Here is a 26,911-nt window from a genome sequence, read left to right as displayed (position 1 = left end):
ACATCAAGTAACAATTGAGACTTCTTCTTAACTTGTAAAGAAGATAGAAGTAAATATTTCAAAACACTTCATTCCCTCGTTCTTTCTTCCAGTTCATGCTGCGTGAGTTCGAGACCCGGCACCCGCAGTACGACCAGCTCACCCAGTCCGCCGAGGGCATCCTCTCTCAGACCGGCGACTCTCCCCAGGACCCCAAGGACTTGGCAGAGGTGCGGGCTGAGCTTGGCGCCATCTCCCAGCAGTGGGAGGACCTGACCTCTCGACTCACGCAGAGGTCGGATAACATCGACAAGGCACAAGGAACCAGCGAACGCTACCAGGTGAGATAGATCTAATCACAGTCACACTGAGTGGGTGTGGCCTCCAGCTGTCATGAGCAGGATGTTTATAACGTGAACCATAATACATTCAGCTTTGTAATCACTGATTCTGGTTCCCTGTCCAGGTCTTGCTTCGGGAGCTCTCCTCCAGCATTTCCACGCTGAGTGACCGGCTGGACGCTCAGGCCTCACTGAGCGCCCAGCCCGAGGCGTTGAAGCGCCGCCTGCAGGAGACGGGAGAGGTCCGCTCCGAGCTGGAGAGACGACGGACCGAGCTGGGCGAGGCGGAGACGCTGTGCCAGGAGCTGAGCGCAATCGTAGCCGAGCCGTACCTGAAGGAGGAGCTGAATAAACGACTGTCCAGTGTGAGCGGACCGCTGAAGAGTCTGGAGGAGCGAGCTGGTGGGTGGAGCTTATACATGTGCTCGCCTTTATGACCTCTTTGTGTTTTTAAATGTTTGGCACTCTGTTATTCTGGCTCCTGTTTTTGTTTGAGTAAACTTTCTGCCAGACTCCTGGGCAGCATGCTGGCTTACTCATGATGGATAATGTCGTTTTTGTTGTTTTGCCTTGTTTACCGATCTCACACTGAGCTGCCTGTGCTGCTGCGTGTTCAGATGTTTCTGCTTTACGACGTCAGGATAACGGCACATTTTAATGGATTCATTTGTGAAGTTTTCTCTGCAGACAAACAGAATCTGCTGTCCCTAATACTTCATCCCTCTGAAGCCGTAATGGGAACAATGTTTTCATTGTAACCACTAACAGATTTATATGCTTATTTGTAACAAATCCACTTCCAGAATCCACTTACAGTTAGAGTACAACCAACAGGCATGAGTCTTATTTGTGATTCTTTGTTTACAATAGGATTTGAATGTTTATATTTCTAATCTGTGGCTCTCTGGTTTGTTTATGTAAATGTTTTCCTGTGTTTTGTTTTCTCTCTAGCTGATGGTCTGTCTCAGCTGCAGGCTGCTCTGTCCTCCACTCAGCAGTTCCAGCAGATGTTTGACGAGTTGCGCTCTTGGCTGGACAGCCAGGCAGATAGCAGAGAGTCGGCCTCTGAGTCTCTCCCCTGCCAGCCTGAGGCCATCCGCTCCCTGCTCGCCCATACAGAAGACCTCCAGCGTGGGATTGCTAGTCAGCGAGGTTCCTATGAGCTCATCCAAGCTGAGGGGGCCTCACTGCTGGCTTCTCTGCCTGCTGGAGGAGATGAACGCTCTTCTTTGCAGTGCAAACTGGCCACCTTACGACAGGACTGGGATGGGTTAAATCAGAGGATCTCAGATCACCAGAATAAACTCAAAAACACTCTAAACAAAGCAGAAACCTACCAGCAGCATAAAGCTGAACTCACACCGTGGTTATCAGAGTGTGAAGGGAAGGAAGAAGGGATCAAGCCCTCACTCGACCTGACCTCCATCGATGAAGCCTTGCTGACGGCCCGAGGTCTGTCTATGGACCTGGAGAGACGACAGCCCCTACTGGAAGCCTTCAATACTGCAGCTGATCAGCTGCTGGAGCAGTGTCCAGTTGGGGAAGAAGAGGTACCTTCATCCATGTTCAATGTCAAGTCTGTTGTATCACAATACATGTATGAAGCTTCTGTTCTGATACACTTAAACTAATGTTTTTGTAGGTACGGGATGAGAAGGCTCAGCTGAACCGCAGGGCCGACAGAATGGGGGAGAAGCTCCACAGTCGCACCTCCCAGCTGGAAGAACTGGCCGGTCGCTTGAAGGAGTTTGAGGAGGGGAGACAGGCTGTGGACAGAAGGCTGGAGGCTGCCAAGCACCAGATTGAAGTCCAGGAAGCTCTCGGGCCTCAGGTACTGAAAGATGTGTTTTCGTATTGACAAAAACTGAAGCATTCACAACGTGTAAAAGTTTTTGATTTAGAGGTCACATAAATACAAACTCCATTCATGATTGCTTTCCTCCAATTCAGGCATGTAGTGCAAAGAGCTTGGAGCGGCTGAGAAGTCAGCAGGATGGCCTGAGGTCTCTGCAGTCCCAGGTGGGCTATCTCAAAGACCTGGTCCAGGGCCTGGTGCAGGACGCACCCCAGACACCAGGGGGCAGCACAGAGGGAGCAGAGAGGCTGCAGCAGCACGCCCACAACACAGAGAAAGAGTACCAGGGCGTCACTGACAAGGTGAGGATCAGGGTCATAGGTCACAGCACCGGACAAGTCTGGGAATGTGTTACAGTCACCGGAACAAAGAGTCTGACTGGATGTGAAAGGCCAAAACAAATAGAAAGCAGAGCGAACGACAGCCGGGGCTTTTCAAAAATAAGAGGCCAGATGTTGTTTATTGCTGAGATCACAAAGTGAATATTAATTGACTTGCAGAACATTTGGAACACAGAGTTATTAACTCAGTAGATTTATCCTTAAATGACTCCACTTGGTCGTTATGTTTCAGAGGCAAAAAATATTTTGTCTGCCAAAGAACTAACAGGTCGTACATTTCACTTCCTGCACGTACTCGTATTGAATCAGTATTTGTATCGTTTGGAAAACTTTAAAACAGTTTTCACAGCGTGGTAATGAGAGAGGAACATTGTTTGGTATATTTAGTTCAATAGAGCAAAATCTACTTGGAAAAACAGAAAGAGGAGCCGGAGGGAAGGATGAGGTAAATGATAACATGGACTGGAGATGACAGGGGGAATAATTCAACAACAAGAGGGGAGGGAGGGGGAGGAAGAGGCGGGGTCTTAAGTGTCCACGACTTGAGAGAGAGCAGAGCATCTGAAGCTGTCAGAAGCGTTTAGGCATTTCAGTCCCACTCCTCATATATGGTCATTGTGGACATTTACTTCATAGTTTGAAATGTAAACCAGAGCTTTGTCAAAGGACTGCATCCACTTTCTGCTATTCCCTTTTCAAATATTCCTTTTAAGGCCACGCTGATCCGTACAGCTTAAACCATCACTTCACACACTCTCATCCACTCAGATGTTTCTTATTTGTAAAACACAGAGCAGAAGTCACTGTTCCATGTTAGAGAGGAGCTGAGGAAGGACTGAAGATTCTTTCTTAATTGTTCTATTGTGCCTCTCTTGGATCTGCACCAACAAAGTCTAGTTTAGCTTGTTGTGGTTGCATGATATCCCAAAATGTCTCCAAACAGCAGAGTGCAAAGATTTGTCCCAAAACATCATTTTCTGTCTGTCCGCCCTGTTCATGTCCGTCTCTCCCTCTGCTCCTCTTCCTCTATCAGATCGAGCGCTGCTGCTCCTCTCTGGAGTCTCGGCTGCAGGGCGTCGGCGAGGTCCAGACTCACGTGCGGGACGTATTCTCACGTCTGGCCGACCTGGATGACGAACTGGACTCCCTCAGCCCTGTGGGCCGGGACGCAGACTCCCTTGCCTCTCAGGCCGATGCCCTGCGTGGCTTCCTGTCCCGCCTGGCCAACCTCAGGACAGAGTTGGAGGATCACTCGTCCGACTGCACCACGATGCTGCGGCGAGAAGGCTCCTCCCCCGACCTCCTGGCTCTGCGGAGAGAGACGGAGGCTCTAAACCGACAGGCTGGGAAGGTGAGCGGACATAAGTGGCATAAGTGTGTTCACCATATGATGACATCACAGAGCAGCAGCATATGAATGAGCTCGTTACATGAAGCAAATACAAACACTATAAAGTTATAAATGTGGAAGCTACAGTTGACCTTGTCTTCCCCTTCCAGCTGAGCGAGCGAGGCCAAGCCAGGCTGGACCAGATTGATGAAGCTGCACAGAGGGTTCGGGAGTTCTACAGGCTCGTGGATGAGCTGCAAGGCCTGCTGGGAAAGGCCGAGGAAGGGCTGAGCGCTCAGGGCATCGTGGGCACAGAGGTGGAGACCATCAAGCAGCAGCTGCAGGAGTTCAAGGTAGGATGGTTCACCTTTTTGTATTGTTTACGGAGTGGTGAGAGTATGTATGTATGTGCAGATGGCTGTGTGTGTGTGTGTGTGTGTGAGATGCTGCGTGTGAGGAAGTCGGTGGGAGCATTGAGTGAAGTCTGGTCCCAATCAGGCTGAATATGTTTCCATGTGCTCATAATCTGCCTTTTTTTCATAATCGCCTTTGATTTCATCTAAGGAATTTATTTTGGCTTGAAATAAAGCAGCTCCTCATAGCACAGCGGTGTGTATGTATAAATGCGTGTGTGTGTGTGTGTCATGAATGGAGACATTCAATATTTGTCGAGGCTGTGATAGATGAGGAGGGTCAGCTTCCCTCCTCTCTCCCTGCTCATACCTCCAGAGATCATGAGGTAATGGAGTGTGTGTGTGTGTGTGTGTGTGTGTGTGTGTGTGTGTGTGTGTGTGTGTGTGTGTGTGTGTGTGTGTGTGTGTGTGTGTGTGTGTGTGTGTGTGTGTGTGTGTGTGTGTGTGTGTGTGTGTGTGTGTGTGTGTGTGTGTGTGTGCCATGAGGGGCTTCTATGGCACGTCAGGAGACACAGGCGGTGAATAGGCGATTCACACACCTCTTTGAAATGCCTGACACGCTGCTGAATCACACACACTCTTTCTGCAGTAAAGGACAGTCATGATGCTCCCTCAACATTTCCTCTCTCCTACACTCATGCATGCACATCGCCTACACACACACACACACACACACACCATACTCCCCCTCCCACGCCATGGTGTTCAGGCACTAGCCCTGTACCATTGGAAACATGTCACCACGGTGATGGATCCTGGTTTAAAATTGATACCAGAGCTCCTTTCTCCTCTCTCTTCTCATCTCTAATTCTACACTTTGAAGATGAAGAATTAGGAATTAAACTGTCGATAACGAGGAGGAGGACATTATGGTAAAAGTTGATATAGGAAATGGGATCCATATAGATGAGTAAGATCAGCTCAGTCACAGTTCAGAGGTAGTGATGGTATAAAGTGTAAAGTCTTTAGTGTTTCACAGGAGTGGACCTCAGGAATGTGCTCTGCTGGCTCTTCCATTGTGCTTTATTGCCTCACTCCTCTGCTCGTCTCACAGCCACACACACTGCTCCTTTCTCCCTGGCTACTATCATTAAAGAGCACATTTTCTCGCCATGATGTAATATCCTGTCCACTTTAGCAAACTATGTCAGCATGTGACCGCTTCGGAAAAGTATGTAAGAATCCCACGCAAGCTGGGCCGTCCTGCTCCCGTCTCTTCTTCATCACGACGCCTCAGAGATGTTTCCTTTTTGATAAAGCTTTTGGTGATTCATGAGATATTTTTCGCTGATCATTTTCACACGTTTGGTCAAATAAGTAGGTGTGCTGCTCCACTGTTATAAAGACGAGGAGGTGGAGGAGAGGACGTCTTCTCCTCGTCACGAGTCGCTCCGGCTCCACATTTCCCACTCGCCCTCATTTCTCCCCGTCGTTTACCTCACTTGATTGGATTATACGGACGTTTAGTGATTCATGTGTGTGGCCTTCACGTCTCTCCGTCCCTGCCCTACTAACCTCTCTGTGCTTCTGCCTCTCTCCTCTCAATCCCTCCGCCTATTTCTGGGTCTCACTCCTCTTTCCAGTTCTCTCATCAACCCACCTCCACCCCCACCCAAACCTCCCCCCGCCCCCACACCCCACCCCGCCCCTCCCCAGTCTCGTAATGAGAGCAAGCCAGATGAATGTGTGGCGGAGAACAAACAGGCGGAGTAGATAAAGAGGTGTGGAGACGGAGCTGTGAAAGGCTAAATAGACTGAGAGAGTCTGAGTCGCACACAGAGGCAGAATCAGACAAAGGCGGCGTGTAAAGCTGTCGTGCGCATTTTACTGAATTATGTCTGAGAATGTTTACACCAGCACAAAGTCTTTGGTGACTGAGATTAAGTGGGTTAAATCAATATTTCAGTGGAGATGTATACATAGCTCACAGCCGCAGCGTGTGTGTGTGGGTGTGTATACGCTCGCTCTCCTTCAGACACACAAATCAAAAGGAACCCATCACTTCTGCCTTTTTGTTGTCTTCATCAAAACAAAGCTAAGAACTGCAGTAATGCCAGTAGACATGAGGTAAACTGAGGTAAAAGATGAGTAGAAGGAGGAGCAGTTTGGGTGGAACAGCGGACGCGGGGGCAGAATGTATAAACGCTACCGTCTGCCGGGTATGTAGAGCATGGAGAGATGGTGTGTCAGTGTGTCTGAGGGGCGGACAGTGGGGTGTGAGGGCATCCAGGGGAGGAAGAGGGGGGGAAAGGGTTCTGTCAGGAATAGAGAAGCAGCCTGAAAACTGATAAACAAAGTAAATTCAATCCCCTTTCTACCCTCTTGGAGCTTTTTTCTCCTTTCTCTGCTTCTTTATGTGGCGGCTTGGCCTCAGCTCCACCCTTCTGTAACAAAGTCTAGATAGAAGAGAAAGGGAAACATTGACTTTTCTCCTGTCCTCTCACTTTTGGTGGCCTCTCTCAAGCCCCTCGCCTCTTTGACCAGGCTCCTCCTTCTCTCCCCCCTTCTTTCTCTTTCTGTAACTGATCCAGCTCGGGTCATTTTAAACCTAAACATGTCTGTCTGGCTCCAAAACAGTCTGGGCCACCCCTCTCCTCTCCTCTCCTCCCCCCTCTCCTCTCCCCCCTCCCCTTTCCCCTCCCTGCTCTCCCCCCACCAAGACCCCATTTCCAATCCAGAGGGATGATGTCATGCTGTCGTTTAGAAAAAAAGATGGGGCTTAGGGCGTGTAAGTGTGTGTGTGGCTGTGTGTGTGTGTGTGTGGGGGGGGGGCAGCCAGGGGATAAGGGGTCATGGGAGTGGAAGGTAGTGTTGTCACATTATTGTTTAAACTCCATAACGTAGATCCCGTAACACTGATCTCATTGAAATTTACTGGGTCACTGACAGAGGTAGAGAGGGGGGGTGGAGAGAGGGAGAGAGAGGGAGAGAGAGGGAGAGAGAGGGAGAGAGGAATGAGGGGAAAAACGATGTTCACATCTTTAAAATGGCATGTAGCCGTCATCATCTCCTCCATTATTTTTCTTTCTCTCTTTTTTCAATAACGTGCCTCACACACACATCCACGGTGCAAATCCAAACCCCTTGTTAGACATGAAAACATCTCTCCCTCTCCCTCTCCCTCTCTCTCCCTCTCTCTCTCTCTCTCTCTCCCTCCAGTCAGTGAGAGTATGGTTATTTGTCATGTAGATGTTTATACATGGCCATCTTGTCGGCGCATATGTGCTACTGTGGAATCCGTGTTTGTATTTAGGGTTACTCAGTGGGCCGTCGAGGTGTGTGTGTGTTCATACACACTGCATGAGAGGATGCTTCAAATTCCAGTCTTTTTCGGGGTGCAACTGGAATCTCAGCTGTCTCTGCACCCCACCCTCACACACACACACACACAGAGGGAGAGATAGGGTGTGGCATCAACATCCCTCTGCATGCCCCTGCTGGCTCCCCTCGTCCCTAAGCAGCTGACTCTCTGGGTCTCCGGGTGGGATGGGAACACACACACTCACACACACAGTGGTGTATATTAGCAGAGAGGCGTTACAAGGCTCTGAATCCATTGCTGCAGATGGACATTCCTGGGCAGGGCTGGTTAGACTCGGTGACAGGGGAAGAGGAGGCATCTTTGTCTTTGTGTGTCTTTGTGCACACATGTCGGTGAAAAAGTCCCCCGTCCTAAATCACCACCGCACGCCTCCCCTGTCCTCACCCCTCTCTCCTTCCACGTCGCACCTTTCACCCCCTTCTCTCAATTAGTATCTCTTCTTATAGTCTCCTGTAATCTCGTGCCCCTGGAGATCCTGACTGCTGTGCGTCTGAGTCACTGTCCTTCCCCACACGCACTGTGTCAGCAGCTATTTACTGGTGGGTGTGGAAGTGGAGCCAAACTGGGCCAGCAGCTCCCTGCCTGTTCATTTGCCCACGCTGCAAAGTTGGAACTCATCCTAATTTTAACCTCTAAAGCTGCTTATCCTACAGCATTTAGATGATTTAGTGATCATCCGTTAATTAGGTGGAGACATTGTTTGGACTTTCTGAGTAGTTTAGTCCTGTTTTTCATTTCCCTGACCTGAACTCAAGTTAACTCTGAAGGCAGAAACATGTAGCAGATATTTCATCTAGCAGACAGAGACTCAACCAAATGGAATTTTCAGTCAAAATGGAACTGTAATCCTGAGTGTCTGTCAGATTTGAGGTTTTTTGTTTCACCTTCTGTGGTTTTATAACCCCAGATACACTCCTCAGTAGTGCAGACAGGTTTCCGTCACACTGAACATGAACTCTACAGATACGCTGCTGAATTCCAGATAAAAAGACTCCTGGAATAAGACGGTTCCACGTTTGCATCCTGTCTTCTGACTGTAATTAATTCGTCGCTGCAGGACTCGCTGTTACTGCTTAACATGTTCTCTAGTCTAACACAGCGTCTCATGTGCGTCACAGTTAGAGAGTTGACTGTGTCACAGCCTGGTCCCCCTCCCATGACTCCCAGTCTGATCCAGGTCACACATCATCTGGACACCAGTTTGTTTACTGCCTCTCTGAGCTTTCCTCAAATACTTTCTTTCTTCTCACTCCATCCACATATTCATGTGTGTCCGTGTGTGTGCACATGACTCATCTGTGTGCTCCTCACTTGAGTGTGTGTGTCCGTGTGCATTACTTTGTGGCTGTCTACTGTGTGTGTCTCTCTCTCCAAGGGGCTGATTGCATCAGACTAACATCATTTCTATAATCATATAACCTGATTCATCTGGCCGCCTTTTCCTGTAACTTGTTGGCACACACACACACACACACACACACACACACATATACTTATGTCGGGATTGTATGATTTAAATGATTCATATGTGTCTGGGTTGGTGGGGGTTGAGTTAGTGCATACGTGTGTGTGTGTGTGTGTGTGTGTGTGTGTGTGTGTGTGTAAACCATTAGGTTTCTCACTCTCAGGTCCTGTATTGTTTCAGCTGTTGTGAATTAGAATGGCATGCCACAGTTTGGCTGAGCCCCTTTCACTCTCTAACTTTTCCTCTCCTCACTTCAGTTAAATTGAAACTAGTTTGGCACGGACGGGGACACATGTGACCAGAAAGTGTGTTTAGGACGGAATCTGTCATTCTCAGTTTGTAGACTGCACATAATGAATAAAGTGTTTCATCTGTGGCCCTGTGGAGGAATAGAGTGAAGTGTAATGTGAGCTATACTTGAACACTTGAGCCGGTGTTAGAGCTTTAAATTCATTTTTGAAACTAAAAGCAATATCATAATAGTGTCTCCTGATGGAAATTGAACATGTATTTAAAGTTGCAAATGGTTGCTGTGGTGTTGAGGGGTGGTTACTATGCTGTTCTGAGCCGTTGCTAAGGTGTTGCTAGGTGGTTACTGTGGCTTTCTGTGTGGTTGCGAGGGTTGATCTGCTTGCTATTACGTTTGGAACATTTGCTAGTGTGTTGCTAGGCTGTTGCTATGCAGTTCTTGGTGGTTGGTTGAGTGTGTATGCGTGTGATTGTAATCTAGGCGCTGGCTCACATCATCCGGGCAAAAGGAAGCTTTATAAAGACGTCGAACAAACTTGTTAGAAAGCAGAGAGCATGATGGGAACTTCAGCTTTACACCCAGGCTGAGAGCCCAAATGGAGAAGTGGAGCTGCAGTGTCATGGCTGTCATGGTGAGAACAAGAGCTGCTGGGGTGGGAGTGGGACGAGTGGGAGGCGGAGGAGGCTTCTGTCTGTGTGTGTGTGTGTGTGTGTGTGAGTGTGTGTGAGAAGCGATATGACCTCCAACGCTGACCTCTCAGCTAGAAGCCGCACTGGTGTTTGCTGTGTGTGTGTGTGTGTGTGTCAATTAAAGAGAGAATGCAGTTATATTTACGATGTTAAAATGCCCTAAATGATGTCACCCCCCTGCAGAGAAGTGTTGACTGCATTAATGACACACGGACATTAGACTCTGTAGCGTACAGGAGATGTTTGCTCACCTGCTGATTTATAATACACGGCTCCACACAGCAAGACAGACTGAGGAGAGTGTGTGTACACATCGTCTGGGTCGGCCATTAGGAGTAACAGTGGTGTGTGCAGGTGATTGACAGATGTTTATTAAGGTTATTAAGCACGGTGGTGAAACAGCACTGAAGTACACGCCTACTTCGCTGAGAGCTGCGTGTCTGTGTGTGTGTGTGTGTGTGTGTGCGTGCGTGCAAATGTATGCCTTTGTTTTATGTGTGCGTGTTTGTGTCTCTTTGTGTCTGCCGAGGAAGGTCTGAGAACAATACATGCTTTCACAATTCACAAGCTCGCACACGCACACACACACACACACACACACACACACTCACACACACAGGTAGGTGAAATACTCAGCTAGTTAACATAAAACTACCCCAGAGACTTGGGAAAGAGGGGGGAGGGGGTTATTAGAGTGAGAAAGAGTAGAGCGAGACAGACGGAGAGAGCATGAGAGAGAGCGAGAGAGAGAGAGTGGGAGACTGTGAGAGTGGGCGAGAGAGTGAGACTGAAAAACAACATGCCGAAGGGAAGAAAATGACATTAAATGAGTGTTTTGAAGAGTGAAACTAGAGATTCCCTTCAGGTTGGTTAAAGGAGAGAAACCGAAGCAGGGAGAGCTTGACAGGTGTTCTCCCACGAGCAAACACACCACCAAGAAAAGTCAATAACACACACTTTGTGCCCTCTATCTGTGTATGTAAGCATGACTGTTTACGTCAATTAACTCCACTAAGTAGTTTCAAGTCCCTGGACTCAGCAGCCAGCAGCAGCAGCCTGACCCTTCACCTGAGGCAGCAACACAACAACATAATGTGTGAACAACACGCCGTTCAGTCATCTGAGGTTCCACTCGGCACCCTGACAGGCCACGTTTGTTCCCACAGAAAGTCCCCGCCGCAGAGTCAAGTCTGTGTTTCTTAAACCGGCCGTGATAAAGGAGGAAGGGAGGGAAATAATATGTGAGGGACAAGAGAAGAGGGGTGGAGGAATGGACTGATTAAATCTGCTCTTCTATCCGTTCACAGATCACCCCGGGGTTATGTGAGGAGGCATTGACTTTGCCTTTGTCAATAGTGAGTCAGAGCAGAAAGGAGGGACTCGTTTGAATGAGCAAATTAAATGAGCATAATTCCGTAATCAATCCATTGTTGTTGTCCTTCACGTCTTTCACTCGCTTCCTTTTGCTGATCCTTCCCTCCGCCGCCGCCGTCCGTCCCTCCATCTCTCCTGGTAGCTGGCCCACATCTGAGAATGCTAGGATTTCAATCTTGTTGTGGTGTGTGTAGAGGGGATTGTCGGTTAGCCGTGGGTCACGCGAGACTTTCTGAGCTTTGTGTGTGAGTGTGTGTGGGAGTGTATGCATATGTGTGTAGCAAATCAGTGACAAACCCCTTTTGTCTCTATGAAGACGTTTGCCTTGGACGCAGCAATGACAGCTGCACTGCAACTGACAGAGACAGAGAGAGGGAGGGAGGGCGGGGAGCTGAGGGAGAGGCAGGGAGGGAGGGAGGGAGGGAGGGAAGGAGGGAGGGAGGGCAGTTAAAAAGAAAGAGTGGAGTATTTAGCATATTTGACATGCAGGCCACGGTCTGCGCTGAGCAACAGTTGGGAAGGAGAGAGCTCCTCTTGTGATCGGCCCAAAGTGTGTTTGTGGGTGAAGGAGCGAGCGCTGGAGTCACACAGAAAGAAAGAGAGGAGGCAGGCGTGTTTGGGTTCAGACCAGCCGAGCTCTGCCAGACGGCTTTAAACAAACAGACCGACTGAAAAAGGGAAGAGGAGAGCAGAAGAGGAAGGGACAAAAAGAAGGAGGAGGAATAGTACGGCTGTGCAGACTTTAACGTGGGATGAGAGGAGAAAAACAAAGTTCCTTCCCTCTGTTCCAGGATTGTGAGTTGCCATGTTGGCTCTTCAGCCCTGTGACTGACTGGATGTCTGTGCATAGCTTTTGTGTGGCATCCCAAGGAAACATACAGCACCACCCCTCCTCCTCCTCCTCTTCCTCCTCCTCCTCCTCCTCTCCTGTTTTTTGTGCACAGCTCGTTTGCTCCTGGCCCCTCGCTCTCTCCCTCTGACTCATATACGCACATGCTCACACACACACACACACACCGGTCTCCACCAGTCGGATTGGGTTTCAGTGAAGGCGCAGACGGGAATGCACAAGTGGAGTCTGTGAATATCACCCACTTTTGTGCGCCTCTCTATCTTTTCCATATTGATTTTGTTTTTCCCACCGGCTGTCTGCTTCCACTCCCGACAATATTCCAGCACACCGGGAGGAACTGAGGCTGAGCTGGAAACCTGGGAAAGCCACTGACAAAGGAGGAAATGGGGAAGTGAACAGGAACAGCTTGGGCTCACTTCCTCGTCTGCTTTCAGCCCGGACTATAGCTGTGGGGAGAGAACACAGCTCATTATTGATAAGCCTCTTTCTCTCCCGTTGGCACTACCACTCCCCCCCCCCCTCCCTCCCTCTCTTTACCTCTGTTGCTCCCTCCTTCTTCCCTTCTTTCCCTTTCTTTGAGTCTGTATCATTTCACTCTCGGCGGACAGTGTTTTTGTTCTCTAAAGGTGGGGGGGAGGCAGTTTGCCCTTGGAGAATTAGGAGGTGGATTACAAAGCTGTCACGAATGTAGCCGTCTCTCCTCACCGTGCTCCTTCTCTTTTTCGCTCACCGCACGAAATCTGCCAACACTGACAGGCAGAGAGAGTGAGACGACGTTCTGCGCCGCCTGCTTAGAGGGGGAAGCCTCACCTGGGTTTGATTACATTCTAGCTTCTTTTAATTCACTCCTGTTTTGCTCCCTTTATTTGGATCTGTTCCTCAGCGTGGGATAATCAGGTGCATCCCCGTATTCATTTGATTGTTGGTAACAAGCAAAATCCTCCTCTGCACAACTCTGCTCTTTTATTCTCTCCAGCTCCACGCCCCCTCTTAGCACCCTGCCTCCCTCTCGATCGCTACTTAACTCCCCCTTGCGCTCTCTCTCTCTCTCTCTCCCTCTCCCTTGCTCTCTCTTTCTCTCTGGCATGCTCCATCTCATGTGTTTTTCTTTTCTTTTTTTCGGGAGAAAGGAAACCAGCATGATTGGAGCACTTCCTGTGTTTTAATACCAGAGCAGGAAACAGGACAAACGGAGCTGAATTCAAACAAAAACAGCAAGAGGGAAGGGAGGGAGGTAGAGAGAGAGAGAGAGAGAGAGAGAGAGAGAAAGAAAAGGGACATGTGAGAGAAGAGAGGAGGGGGGAGTGAGTGAGCGAGCGAGCGAGAGTGAGTGAGTGAGTGAGAGGAAAAGAGAGAGATTTTTTTAGCAGCTGCAAACCATTTCAGCTGTGTAGTGGCCTGAGAACAGAGGCTGGGAGAGAAAGAGCTCAGAGCTAAGGAGCTCACACGCCTCGCAGAGAGGGAAGAGAAACTGGGATTGCGTGGCACTTTGTTTGATTCTCTGTAAGGAGCTGGAAGTGAGAGGAGAGGAAAAAAACATGGCAAAGAAAGAGCACAAGGGAAGCTGAGCGTGTCCTGGGATCGTCTGCTGCAAGAAGACCGGGTGGCAAAGAAAGGAGTGAGGGTTCCTGCGAGGCAAAGCTTGGACTGGAGTTGCGAGGGCTGTCTGGGTCTTTGCCCTCTGGATACAATCCCACGACTCACCGCTTTGCCCCGCTTGCCTGGCTGGTCCAGGGTTCAGCCCCCAGCCCCCCTCTCTATCTACCCCCAGATGCCCTCTTTCCCTTCAGCCTCGACACTTCCTAAATCCTGCCTGCTTTGGATTTTCTGGACCAGCTCTTTGCTCGGGGCTGTGGATACGCTGGAGATGAGACTGAAAGACAGCAGGATAACAGACAACTGAAACATTGGCAGATCTTTATTCCTGTGGAAGAGGTCTGTTTGTCCTGTTGTTCTGGATGGATTATTTCTCCAAGTTTTAGACTGCGGTGGATGATGGAGTAGGAGTTGATTGTTTGACTAAGCGCTATGATGGTGATTGGATATCTTGTGCAAAACTGAGGTACGTCCTGCAGACACACAAGAAGGTGAAGACGGCAAGAAACCAGACAGCAGCTGGCTGCTAGAACATTCACAGCACCACTACTTCATAACGGGATTTATCAGCGATAGAGATTTTCATTATTGGATGTCTTCCATTGGTTGAATCGCACATTTTCATTCATTTTTTCCACAATGGACATGTTGATCCACAGAATATGACAGTGTTGTACTTTGCTATTTTTCACACCCCACGCAGACTTGTCCTTTATATAATGGAGTGGGTTCTTCTCACCTTAAAAGGAGACTTTTACACCTCCTTCCCTGCCTCTCACTGAGACTGTTGAAGTTGTCTAAGCCATTGCTGCCTTTTCCTGTTGTGCAAAGCGAGAGGAGACAGGGGAGGAAGGAGGCAGAAGGGAGGCGAGAGGCGAGTCAGGAAAACAGTTGCTGGTACTTAAACATGAAAGCCAGAGCCAGATGAAGGACAAAGTACTTTTATGAAAGGAAAACGTTGGGAACTTATCTGCACGGCAATTATCTCACCTTGGACTTTGCACCGCTCGGATGAGATGATGACCATTTATCTTCCTCCCTCCCACTCTTCATCCCTTCACCTATCCCTCATTCCAAGCAGGCTCTCATATAAACAGAGCTGGTGATTAATATGGTGCCGAAGGGGAGGGCTCTCTCCCTCGCTCCCTCACTGATGCCACACAGCATCGCAGAAAGACGAAGGGAATGCACAACTGTTGAAGTGACATAGTCAACGGCACAGCCTACACCAGTGAAGTTATAATGTGGATGTTAAAACTGTTTTTTAGAATGTGAAACCTCAGTTGTGTTTGTTTATTTCTGCCAAATGGATGGTGGATTATCAAACTGTGGACAGATGAAGGTTAAGGATTTAATTTTCCGCAAATACCACTTTATTTTGTAGTTTGTTTCTTGAAGTGTTGTTTCCTCGGACGTGTGAGCGACACGGGCGAGGATTCCACACCTGCACACTTCATCACAACCACCCCAAAGTTTCTGAAAGCCACAGAATGGGGAAGCCACTGAGCCGTCCGGACTGTTTGAGGCAAAATCCTCGTTGCCTGGGGAAAGGTGACGAGGACGAGGCGTACATTGAAGACTGCTACGTCCCCCAGCGATCCATATATGATACTATGCGGATCAATGAACAAATTGACCAGGGGACCAAACTGAGTCAGCCCTCCAGGAGCACTTTAGGTTCTGGTGGAGAGTCCAGAGGAGAAGGAAGTACACTCTCTAGCAACGGCACCATCGGAGCTGATCTAGGAAGTGTTTTTGTCTCCAGGAACACGGATAATGCTGGAGTAAAGAAGCTGGATGAGAGGGTGATCTTTGATGCCTTAAAGCTGACTGGTGATCTTCAGAGCATGCCACCACCAGTTGGTATTGTAAGTCCAGGTTTACCAATTGCGCCCTCTTCATCAGGCTCTGTTGGGGTCTCTGCAGTGGCCAAGAGAAGGCATCAAGGTGGGGATAAGAAAGACAATCCCAACCGTCGCTCCTGGAAAGCCTTTATGCCCCCAAGCTATCCGGAGTTTGCAGAAAGACTAGAGTTCTCGTCTGTGGATGGATCAGAGAAGCGCCTGTCTGGGGCAGGGATTCCTCTCGCTCCTCTACAGGCCCCTCCCCCTCACTTCACGCCATCCACCCCTACCTCATCCACTCCTCCCTTACCTGCTTATACACCCTCGCCTCTTTCATCTGCTCCCCACACTCCTCCTGTGTCTTCATCTCCTTCTCTAACACCCACTGTTAGCCCTGTGCCTCCTCTCCAGCAGCATCCTCTCAGCAGGCAAAAGCAGCTTCATTCTTTGCTACAGAAGCAACACAAACAGGCCCGTGCACTGCCGGTACAGTCAAAAGAACAATTACCTTCCTTTAGCCAGGCCCAGGCACACCAGGGTTCTGGATCTACACCACAGCAAAGCCCCAGTCTAAGCAGACATGTAGAGAGAAGAAAGGAGGAGCACAGACGGACCGCCGTCTCGTCTAAGGTCGGAATCAAACAGATCCCAGAGGAGCCTGTCGAGTCGGTTAAGACCTCAGATTCTGAGAGAGATTCCCCACTTTTGGAACAGGACCAGGAGGACGATACTCCCCTCATCCCACCCAAACCAGTCTTCTGCCCCCCCACCAAGGCCCGCACCTGGCCCCGGAGTATGACAACAGGGAAGAGGACACATTTGGGTCTGAGGCATAATTTCCCTGTGCTTCCTCCTTTGCCTCCCCTAATGGGGGATGATAACAACATGGATGAAGAGACACTTTATCTCTTAGACCCCCCCTCTCCATTTCTGCAGGAGGAGGAGGAGGGGCTGGTATATGGTGGTTTGCCTCTTTCCCCCTGTATCAGCCAGGAGGGAGGTATTGAGGGCCTCCTCGGCTGGTGCCCTCAGGGGGGTGAGCTCAGGGAGCGCACAGCTTCTGAGCTCAAATTTGAGGAGGATGAACGCAGGATAATTGAGGAGCTAGAACAAGCCGAGCAGGAAGAGTGCAGTGAAATTGTTGAGGAGGAGGAGGAAGAGGAGGAAGAGGAGGCATGGAAAATAGAAAGAGATAAAGCAGAAGAAGAGAGAGCTCAGAGAGAGGAAAGAGAGTGGGAGGTAGTTCTTAAATTAGAGAACAGAGAGACTATTGACCATCCATGGGACAGGGAGACGCTGGACTCAGAGGGATGGGACTTATCAGGCTCTTCTGGACATTGGCCTGTACTGACACCCCCCACAGGGTTTGGAGGGCCTGGAGCCCCCAGTGTCTCACCCTGCCCCAGCTCAGGAGCTGAATCAGATGATCTCTTCCTACAGCTGGAAAGGCAATGTGAGGATGAGGGAGAGGAGGGTGAAGAGATGAGCGTAGACCCCGACCCTCTTGATCCATATTCTCTTCCTTGTGAAGAGGAAGATGTAGAGGAAAGAGAGGAACAATCAATCAGTGTTTCAGTTGATTTTGAAGGAACTCTGCCCATGGATGCTGTTAACAGAGTAGAGCCAGATAGAACTGAGTCGAGCTCAGAGGAAACCACAAATAATCCAAATGTAAACTCTGAACACGTAGAACAGCCACAGATTCCACACTTTGACTTGATGCGAGACCATGAAAATGAACATGGTTTCATTGATGAGCAGTGTGATGTTGACTGTAATGAGTATGCAGCAGTTGGGGATGGGGAAGAGCAGAGTTACCCAACATGCTCTGTTGTTGGACCCCAACTTGAGTCAGATTCCAGTGGGGTCCACATGTCCCTACCTGACAGAACTGGTATTAGTGATTTGACTCAGACAGACTGTGAACAAGAGAGACCTGCACACACTGAGACAGACCTGGATAGCGGGGCATCATCAGATCCTGATGGAGAAGACAGGGAGAACTCTGAGGAGGAACATAAGGTCCTTCAGAAAGACTCTTCTCCTTTCGGTAGCCCACTAAACCCTTATGCTGCGGAGGTGGACATTGAAGAGGAGGAGGAGGGACTGAAAGAAGAAGAGGAGTTGGGAACAGAGTGGGATGTGTATGATCAATCTGAGCCAAGTTTAGATGGTAGCGAGGGGGTTGTCATGGATCCATCCGTGGAGCCTCTGCATACTGTTCATAAAGACACTGACATTGAATGTTCACAGGATGTTCTAATTCCCTGTGGAGACAGTCCAGTCCCCTCAGAGATCGGCGATGTTGCCATGGGAACATGTGGGGACACAGAAGAAGAATCACAGACTCAAAGTATTATTGTCCCCGAAGATGTAGAATCAGAACTGGATATGTCTGGAATAGACCAAGATCTAGGAACTCCAACAGAAATGACATCAAGCTTTCCTGAATCAGACTCTGGTCCTCCCCTGCTTCCTCCACTTACAGACTCAGCACCTCCTCTCCCTTCACCTCCGTCACCATCTAAACCTGGTTCTCCGTGTGCTGGGTTGGACAGCAAAGACTCTGAACCCGTTGTGATATCGGATAGTTTTGTGTACTTGGCTGTGTCTGCACCTCCTCAGTATCCCAATGACTGCCCCCCTTCTCCGCTTGAGGACTCCATTCCCCCAAGTCCTCTTTCCGAACCTCCCAGCTGCCCAGACCTTGAGGCGGAGGGAGCCTTCCTTTGCCCTGACAGTTTTGTTTACCTGGCAGCACCTGAACGGCCCCAACCCGGCCACTCAGATGTCAGTTCAGCCTGCGAGGATGTTCTGGAGCTGGACATGGACTCATACTCTGAAGGAACCCAGTCTGGCATGGATGCAATCGACTTTGTCTTGGGCTCTATGACGGGCGATAGTGACTGGGAGTCGGACGGGTCTGCTCTGGACCCTCCTGCCTTCAATGCGACAGACATGGACTGGGACCAGCTGGAGCCAGGCTTGCTGCAGGGTTTGTTCTTGCAGATAGAGACAAGTCAGGCTCAGGCCTTCAGTGCCCAGGGAGATGGGGTTCATGAACCCCAGACAGGGGTCACGGCTTGTGACACAAAAACCCTCATTCAAATAGAAAAGAGTTCTGAAGCAGGAAATGGATCAACAACTACATTTCCATGCTCGGACACTGACATTCCGACAGAGGTATGAGTATGAGATTTATTCTTTTTTTCCTTGCTTCAGCTTCTTCATACGTGTGTGTGACTCAGCAGGTGCTCTTTAGTGGGATGTGGAATACGTGTCATGCTACAAAGAGTTCAAATACAGACAGCAGTGCATTTCGCCAATACTGATCCACAATGAAGCTAATTCCTTAATAAGAGAGGCTCGCTAGGTAAAACAAATATGTATTTTTAACCCTGAAAGCATTTGATGTGGACAAACAGACAAGAGACACACTGACATAGAATGGAAAAAGAATTGGATCAGGTAGCCAAGCTTCCAGTATAACCGATGTAGATATAGCATGGAAAATGCATGTGGGAGGGGGGGGGGGGGGGAGGGGGGGTGGGGGGTTAAGTTATGTAGATGCCATAATTAGCCAGTTGTGTTTGAGTAGTAGGGCTTTAAATGAATGCAACACGATGCTCAAAGGGGGGTCTTTCTTCTTATGGAAGACTAGCCTCAGGGCTGTTCACTGTGTGTGTGTGTGTGTGTGTGTGCAGATGGTTTGTGTGTGTGTGTGTGTTTGGATGGGGGTTGGGGCTAAACACTCCTGTGTTTGAGACTGCTCACTTGTTGTGTGTGTGTGTGTGTGTGAGTGAGTGTGTAATTAAGAGAAGAGACTACTACTTGGGGTTTCTGAAATGTAGGTAAAGGGAACACAAACAGCTATTGTTGTGGTCTCACTGCACATGGGGTGCAGAAAATTTTGTTTCTATAAAAAGTCTGGTGGTTGAACTGTTTATAAATGGTGAATTCCACATCACAAGCACAAGAAAGGCAGATCAAAGGTTCTCATCTGGCCTCAATCATTTGTGATAAACGATTGGGGATGCGGCAATTTTGTATATGTGACCAAAATCTATGAATGTCTGTGCCTGTTGTAGTGGATTTGCTTTTGGGAATGTTGTAATTGGTGTCACAGTGTGTTGGCGGCATGACTGATGCGTGCAGACAGAGATCAGATTAGACTGATCAGTGAGTGTGTGTGTGTGTGTCAGGCGTGTTCCTCTGCCTTCATCTGCACTCAGTGTTCATCTTGGTTTGTGTGTCTCTCCTTTCCCCTCTTCTGGCGACTGAGTGATGTGTGGAATGAATGCAAATGTGTGTGTGTGTGTGTTTATGTCTCAGGTATGTAATTGTGATGTGTTTGACAGCCGCCTGTCTCTCCTCCTCCCCTGAGATTTGACTCAATGCTCCCCATGTGTATTCAGATCCCTGTGTTTCCTTCAAAGTGAATGAAATTGCGAGGTCGCTGCTTCTGCCCGTTCATCCTGACCAGAATCAAATTAACTGACTGATCTGATTTAAACACAAGAGTGAAAACAGAACGTCGGCCCAAACCTGTTAGTGCAGATAACAAGCAAATAAGAAAAACAAATAATAATGGCAGGCAGAGGAATTAGATTATTTCTCTTCTGTTTACACACCTCTTGAACAAACATTGTATCCTTTGGGCGGCCATAGATGTGCCTGATCCACAGATAAAGACACAAACTGCTGCTCCCTTTTATTACTCTGTATAGTCGCCCTCAGGTAGATGTAGCCTGTGACTGGTCCTTGACTTGTCCTGTGTCACTGGACTTGTTTTTAAAGAAAGCTATAGTTGTGTAACTGTGTTTTTGTGTGTGTTTGTGGGAGGGAGTTTGTCTTCTCTGCACTCGGCCTCTGTGGCCCCAGTTTAATATAATCAGATGTCTTATCCACTCTGCCGTAGAACTAACAGGGGAGAGATTACTGCGGCACGGTGCAGAGTGCTGTGCTGCAAAGGTTCTGTCTGGCAGAGGAACAACATCAGACTGGATAAGCAAGGAAATGAGCTTTTTAAAAGTCAGAGGGAGGAAAGTTTGAGGACAGAATGCATAATTATTATTAATAGGTTACAGTTTGTCAGACTCTGTCTCCAATGCACCTCCATTCAAAACACCACCACCTCCGCATGGTTGGTTCAAATGAGAGGAAGGTTTCACTCTCTCTCTCTCTCTCTTTCTCTCTCTCCCCCACGTCTCCCCCCTCTCCTCTCCTCTCCTCCATGCTTGGGTGAGTTTTGAGATAGGGAGGTGAGAGCTAAATGCTGTGGCTCTATTGGAGCAGTCGCCTCTGCCAACATGGCTCCACAAACACTGAGTCGCCCTGGGAATATAAACTTGGATAAGAGATAAGAATGTGCCAGAGCTCACACTGGAGCTGTGGACTTCACTCTGCTCTCTTTTACGTAACCTTACTCTTGTCCTCCTTTGTCTCGTTCTGTGCTTTGTCTCCATCTCTGTCCATCTCTCTCCCCTCCCCTGTCTGTTTCTTCTCCCAAACCTCTGGCTCTCTGCCTCTCTCTCTCTCTCTCCCGCTCTCTTTCCTTCTATCTTTCCTTTCTCCATTCTGCTCCAATGCGTAATAGAAATAAACACAAAAATAAACATCTGGTTGTATTTGCAGGACATTGTTGGACGTTTATAAAAAGGGGGCTGATGTGACGGAGGTGAGGAGAGACATAGAGACAAGGACAGAGGCTGTGTGGTGGAGGAAACTATTGTTTGTGTTTGGGAGCACCTTTTAGCACAAGATAAGACTTTAGCACAATGATAAGGGGCTATTTTGGCCGTCAGAGACGAGCAGAAGGCCTCTGGATTAATATGGGGCTCGTTTTAAGCACTGCGCGGTGTGTGTGTGTGTGTGTATGTGCATATGTGTGTGCACGCACCGACAAACAGACAGACAGACAGATGGACTAGCTTAGCATGCTGTTAGAGCTGCGGCGGGGGCACAAGCAGACTGACCGATGACCTCATACCCCCAGATTTAGAGAGGGTAGTTCTGTAAATGTGTTTGATAATTGGCCCGTTTGCTCTGGATGTGCTAGCTTACTGTCAGCAGCCTCAAATTCAAGTGCATAAAAGTTTCTTCACTTATGATAATCAGATATGACAGCTAGTAATTTGTCTACTGTTGTCCTTTTGTTGCACGTTTGAAATTTGCTGCTTCTGTCAGTTACACTTCTTTATTTTCCTTTGGAAATAGCTTTTCAAGTCTGAGGCACTCAGAAAATCAGGATGTTTGTGTTCGCTGAAAAGCTGCTCTCACTCTGTGTTTGGGCCCTAATCGTTTTCAATAGAAGATGGAAGGGTAGGAAAGATAGGGGGAGAGAGAGAGAAGAGGCGCCGAAAGACGGATGTTGAGAGAGCGGCGAGAGAGACGAAAGAGAAACCAGGTGGCCGCAGGTCTGTGGCTCATGCAAACCTGTTTTGATTGATGTGATAATGCCGGATTGAAGAACCGCCTCCAGGACAAACCTGTGAAAGGAGAAGAGAGGAGGGAGGGAGGGAGGGAGAGAGAGAGAGGGGGAACACAGACAGAATGAAAGCAACAGGAGGAAAGCATTGATCTGAGCCTGGATCTCAGTGTAGCTGCAATGAAATGGGGGAAAGAAAGAGATCAAATATTTACAGTTGCAACGATTTCACGTGTTTGTATCTGCTGCTGCTGCATCCACCGCTCAGCGATATCAGACAGCACAGCACTGAAGACACGGCAGAGGCCTGATCTTCCTCTTTAAATGTGAACGTGATTGCAGGAAAACTTCCATCCAGGGAAAGAGGAGAAACAGAGATCATGCAGTGGATTCATCTCTCCGTCTGGAACTGGGAGCTCGCTAGCAACTCCCCAAATCCCACAGAAATGGAAAGAATGCTTGTGCCATAAATTCAAAAAACGAATGAGTGTGTAAAATACAATAGCATTCCTAAGAAAGAAGAGAAAGACAAAGCAGGGAAGGGAGAGAGAAGAAGAGAAGGATAGAAGACGGGATGATTTCACCGCACGGCTTTGAATGCATTCAGCATTTGCATGAGATTTGTTTGTGTTAGTCGATGTTGGAATAAGCAAAAGAGTTCAGATGGGATTCATTATTAACCCATTAACCTCCTTTATCCAGTCTGTGGCTTTGAAGGAAATCCTTTCTGGCGTTATGACTTTCTCCTATCAAGGTTAGTGTGCAAAAGAATTCCGCCTCCCCTCCCCCCTCCCCCCTTCAATCTCCTTCCTCCCTCGTTCCCGGTCGCCATTATAAAAGGGAGGCAAGTGGGGTGAGGAAGGACGAGGGTTGAAAGCCAGGAAGAGGGGGACGAGGGCTGAGGCAGGAAGAGAGGGGTGATGGATGGAGGGAGGGAGGAGTAGAGGAGGTGGAGAGCTGACAGCAGCGGCTGATAGCAGTATTTCTTTCAGGGGGAATAATTTACGCTCTGCACCGAATATTCAGGAATGCTCTCATAGTGAACAACTTACAGGCGTTATCCCTTTGTTCAAGCTGAAGTTACCCATTTGGTTTCAACACAGCAGCGACATAAGCAGATAAAGGAAGCCTGCCGCGGTCGTAGGCGGCCTTATTAGTAAAATAACCAGAGCTGCGTGTGTTTGTGTGGACGAGAGAGCGAAAGACACGAGGCTCTTGATGTTCCTCATCTGCTCTGATGAGGGAATTGATTGTCCTTGAGTGATGTTTTGGACACGAGCCACGCAAACAGCTAATCCTTTCCGTAACAGGCAGAATGGACCAGCTGCAGACGGAGCCACACAAGTACACACACGCCAGGCATGTAGAAGTAAAAATAGATAAGATAAGTCAGGCAAGTTCTATGTCCTTATGTCTTCCTGTAGATTAGATGGTCAGGCTGCTTGACTGACCGTTACTCTACAGCAGCATCACAGTCCTATGTGGGAACACACACTCCCGCGCAGTATTTCATCTGCCGTGATGACAGAGAGGGTACCTTGTGAAGTAGTCAGTAGTTGGTAAGAGTTTGTGGATTATGCACCAGACGGAGCGGTGAAGGACGGCGCTTGTTGTCAGACGTTACCGCGAGCAAATGTGCGGTTACTTAAGAGGAGCCGCTCTCCTCCACACTCGTTTTCACTCTGCTCAGACTCTGTGCAAGTGTTTCTTAGTCTAAGTGTCAAACGTGAAATGACAGATGACATTTACCAGTAGCAGTGTGATTTTGGGGGATAAACCACTTAGAGAGACGCTTCATGCTTGAGAATGTGGCAGATGTTACTCATTTTGCTGTAATGGAGGCATCCTGGATTCAGCCCTGACCTGAGACGGAGCTGCTGTCGCCCTGCAGCTGACGTGAGACAACCGTTATGAGTGTGTGGAGCAGGTGAAAGGGGAGACAGAGGGGAAGAGAGGAGGCAGGGGAGAGCTTAAGGAAAGATGAAGGATGGGAGGAAGAGGGAGGAGAGGAAAAAGGAGGAGCAGGGCGAGGGAGAGCCGACAGTGACAAGTATGGCGGTTTGGAGTGAGCGGGGTGAAGTTGTGCGTGTGCTGCTGCTGTGTGCTGGCTGAGGTGGGGAAGAATGAGAAGTATGTGGGACGGCGTCCAGAGCTCTGGTTTAGTGGATTCAACCACTATGAGCTGGCAAGAGACAGAAACCAGAGGGAGGGAGAGAAGGAGAGAGAGATAAAGAGAGAGAGAGAGGAGGGGAAAAGGCAACGCAGACACAAAGAGGACAGAGAAGAAGAAGAAGAAGGAACAGAAACGCAAAAAGAAGAAGAGATGGAGAACGCAAAGAAATATAAGCAGACGCAAACTCAAAACATGTTTCTATACATCCCTGTGGATGTTGATTTGTTGTACTTTCCCTGTTTTTTCCCTCTATCTCAGACACACACACACACACACACACATAAACAAACGCATGAGTGTGTGCAGGATAAACGTAGGGCGGAGCAGGTCAACGCCGCAGCTCATTGTTGTTCTGGCTGACAGACTTCCTGTTCCAAAGGGCAGCGACGCCCGTCACCACAACACAGCTGTGTCCGAACTGGACAGGAACACACACACACACTCACGCAAACACACACATTCTGCTTCATTCATATTAACTTGTGTTTACCACCTATCATTAGTTTCCACGCACAATCCCACACATGCATTCATAATTCTGCAGACACACTACACTGATTGTAGAGGCACGCACACACACACACACACACGCACACACACACACACACACCCCTGGCCTTGAGAACCTGTATTTTGTTGCCATATTTAACTGCTGTAAAGCCTTTTGATCATGACTCACTGTAAAGACTCACAAACACGTTCCGGCCCCGACCGCTTCCAGGTGAAGGTCCAGCTTCCTGTAAAGCCTCAACACATCATAAATCCTGATCCAAGACTCAAAGTTCATCAACTGCAACTTAAAGTCAGGGGATCGGCACGATATTCAGTCATGTTTCTTCGTAGTCTTGAATCAAATTCTGCCCGGCAACAACCAGGATTGACTTTAGTTCAGTGGAACATGTGGAACGTTACGACTCCAAGTTTAGGGAGAAAATGCAAACGTCTTTATTGCATTTCTGTCCTGTCGAGTCCAGCAGTGAGTCGTGGATTGTTATTATTCAATCTTCGTCTGCTTCACAGTGGTATTTAGTGAAACCCAAACGTTTTTATTTTCACATTCAATCTCCTTTAGTTTTACCCTCTTTACTAGATATTTCCCTCCCATGCTTAGAGCGGGACTTAGCAAAAGTGTGTGTGTGTGTGTCCTTGAACGTGCATCTAGCTGTTTGTGAATGTCAGTATACAGTGTGTGTGTGTGGGTGTGTGTGTGTGTGTCTCTCTGTGTGGCCGGTGAGGTTTTGGCTGCCGCAGCGCTGCAAACCACTGGGGCCTAATTCGTCTTCACTGCGCCTCTTCTCTGAGCGTCCGGACATGTGAAGTGCTTTCATGTTTGTACCGCGACCTCCAGACGGACCCACAGCAGCGCCACCCGGCCACATATGATAGGATTTGTGTCCAGTTAGCCCGATAGGAAGACTGTTATTGGTGGTGAGTTGCAGAGCTCCCACAAGGCCTGGAATTAGGAATATTGTGAAATTGCTATAATTGTGTCTGGGAATAGGAAATTACAGGATTTGTAAATACTCTGGAGGAAGCCTGATGATATAATTCCACCATTTTAAGACAAATTGTAGCAAAATTCTTGACTGTTTACCCGTTTAGACTACAAACATAGGAAGTTAAGTATTGAAAAGTTGATGTAGGTTGGGTTAAATCAGTCAGAAAGTATGGAAAGTCATGGAATTTGATCACACGGGCCTCAGTGGGACCTAGAGAAGTCACTATAAATCTGACACTCTGAATGAAACTGCAATTAAATCAAGCCAGGACCTCCCAGTACACAATATGGGCCCTGAGCGGGACCCCAGACCATGTGTTGAACACAGTGAGTCGTACAGAAAAGGAAAGAATGAAGCGTTATTGGCTTTAGTTGTGTCTTTTGTAGCCGTGGAAGTGGAGTCTGGTTGTCTTTAGTGTCGGCTGGCTGCCTCTATTGTCAGCACAAGATGGCTCCAGCCCTCCACTGTGTGTACGTGTGTGTACGTGTGTGTAAGTGATGTGGGGAGACAGGCAACCGTGTGCAATTTATGTGCCCCTAAATGTGTGTGTTACTGGGTGGATGAAAGGCGGCCCGTGTTTAGGGGTGTGTGTGTGTGTGTGTGTGTGTGTGTGTGTGTGTGTGTGGACATTTGGGCGTGCGTTCTGTAAGAATGATTACATGCCGGGTGTGTGCACATATGCCTGTGTGTTAGACTTCATCTGTTCGCTGTCTGTCTGTGTGTGTGTGTGTGTGTGTGTGTGTCTGTTGCCAACTCAGCTTTTTCCAGCCAGCCCCTTACTCGTCTAACCCTCTAATCCCTGTAATCCCCTCTCCCCCTCCTCTCTCTCTCCCCCCCTCCTCCTTTCTCGACCCCCTTCTCTCTAATTCCCTTCCTGTCTCCCGCTCCTCTCTTATCTCTTCCATACATCCCTCCATCCCCTCTTTCATCTCCTCATATTCACTCACTTCTATATGTAGGTACAGTATGTGGGACGCTTCACTCCGCTTTGTTGTCATGCAGATTGAATGTGTGTGTATTTCTGACCGCTGCTTCTACCAATGCTCTGTTGTCCAAGAAACCGCTTCGTCTGAATGAAACCAAACAGTCACACAGTAGGAACTCTTAAGGTGTTTAATGGGGCCTCATTAAATCATTAATCTAACCTCCCTGTCTCCTGT

At 48.6% G+C, this 26,911-nt stretch overlaps 1 protein-coding gene across 8 annotated transcripts in view; it reads left to right on the top strand.

Moving 5' to 3' along the window:
- macf1a (microtubule actin crosslinking factor 1a) overlaps positions 1–26,911 on the top strand; it is a 151,021-nt gene that overhangs the window by 102,542 nt on the left and 21,568 nt on the right. For all 8 annotated transcript variants that reach the window (XM_076139138.1, XM_076139132.1, XM_076139135.1 and 5 more), the window contains exons 53-59: positions 93–320; positions 446–722; positions 1,272–1,874; positions 1,967–2,151; positions 2,271–2,477; positions 3,550–3,867; positions 4,017–4,199. In XM_076139138.1, the coding sequence (XP_075995253.1) occupies positions 93–320; positions 446–722; positions 1,272–1,874; positions 1,967–2,151; positions 2,271–2,477; positions 3,550–3,867; positions 4,017–4,199 (2,001 nt within the window). The remainder of the gene's footprint in view (positions 1–92; positions 321–445; positions 723–1,271; positions 1,875–1,966; positions 2,152–2,270; positions 2,478–3,549; positions 3,868–4,016; positions 4,200–26,911) is intronic.

This window comes from Genypterus blacodes, unplaced genomic scaffold (genome assembly GCF_046128005.1).
Source record: "Genypterus blacodes isolate CSIRO-AG114 ecotype Tasmania unplaced genomic scaffold, CSIRO-AGI_Gbla_v1 ptg000438l_1, whole genome shotgun sequence".
In the NCBI taxonomy this organism is placed as follows: domain Eukaryota; kingdom Metazoa; phylum Chordata; class Actinopteri; order Ophidiiformes; family Ophidiidae; genus Genypterus; species Genypterus blacodes.
The sequence above is the reverse complement of the archived record's forward strand: the minus strand, read 5'-3'. Positions and strand labels throughout refer to the sequence as shown.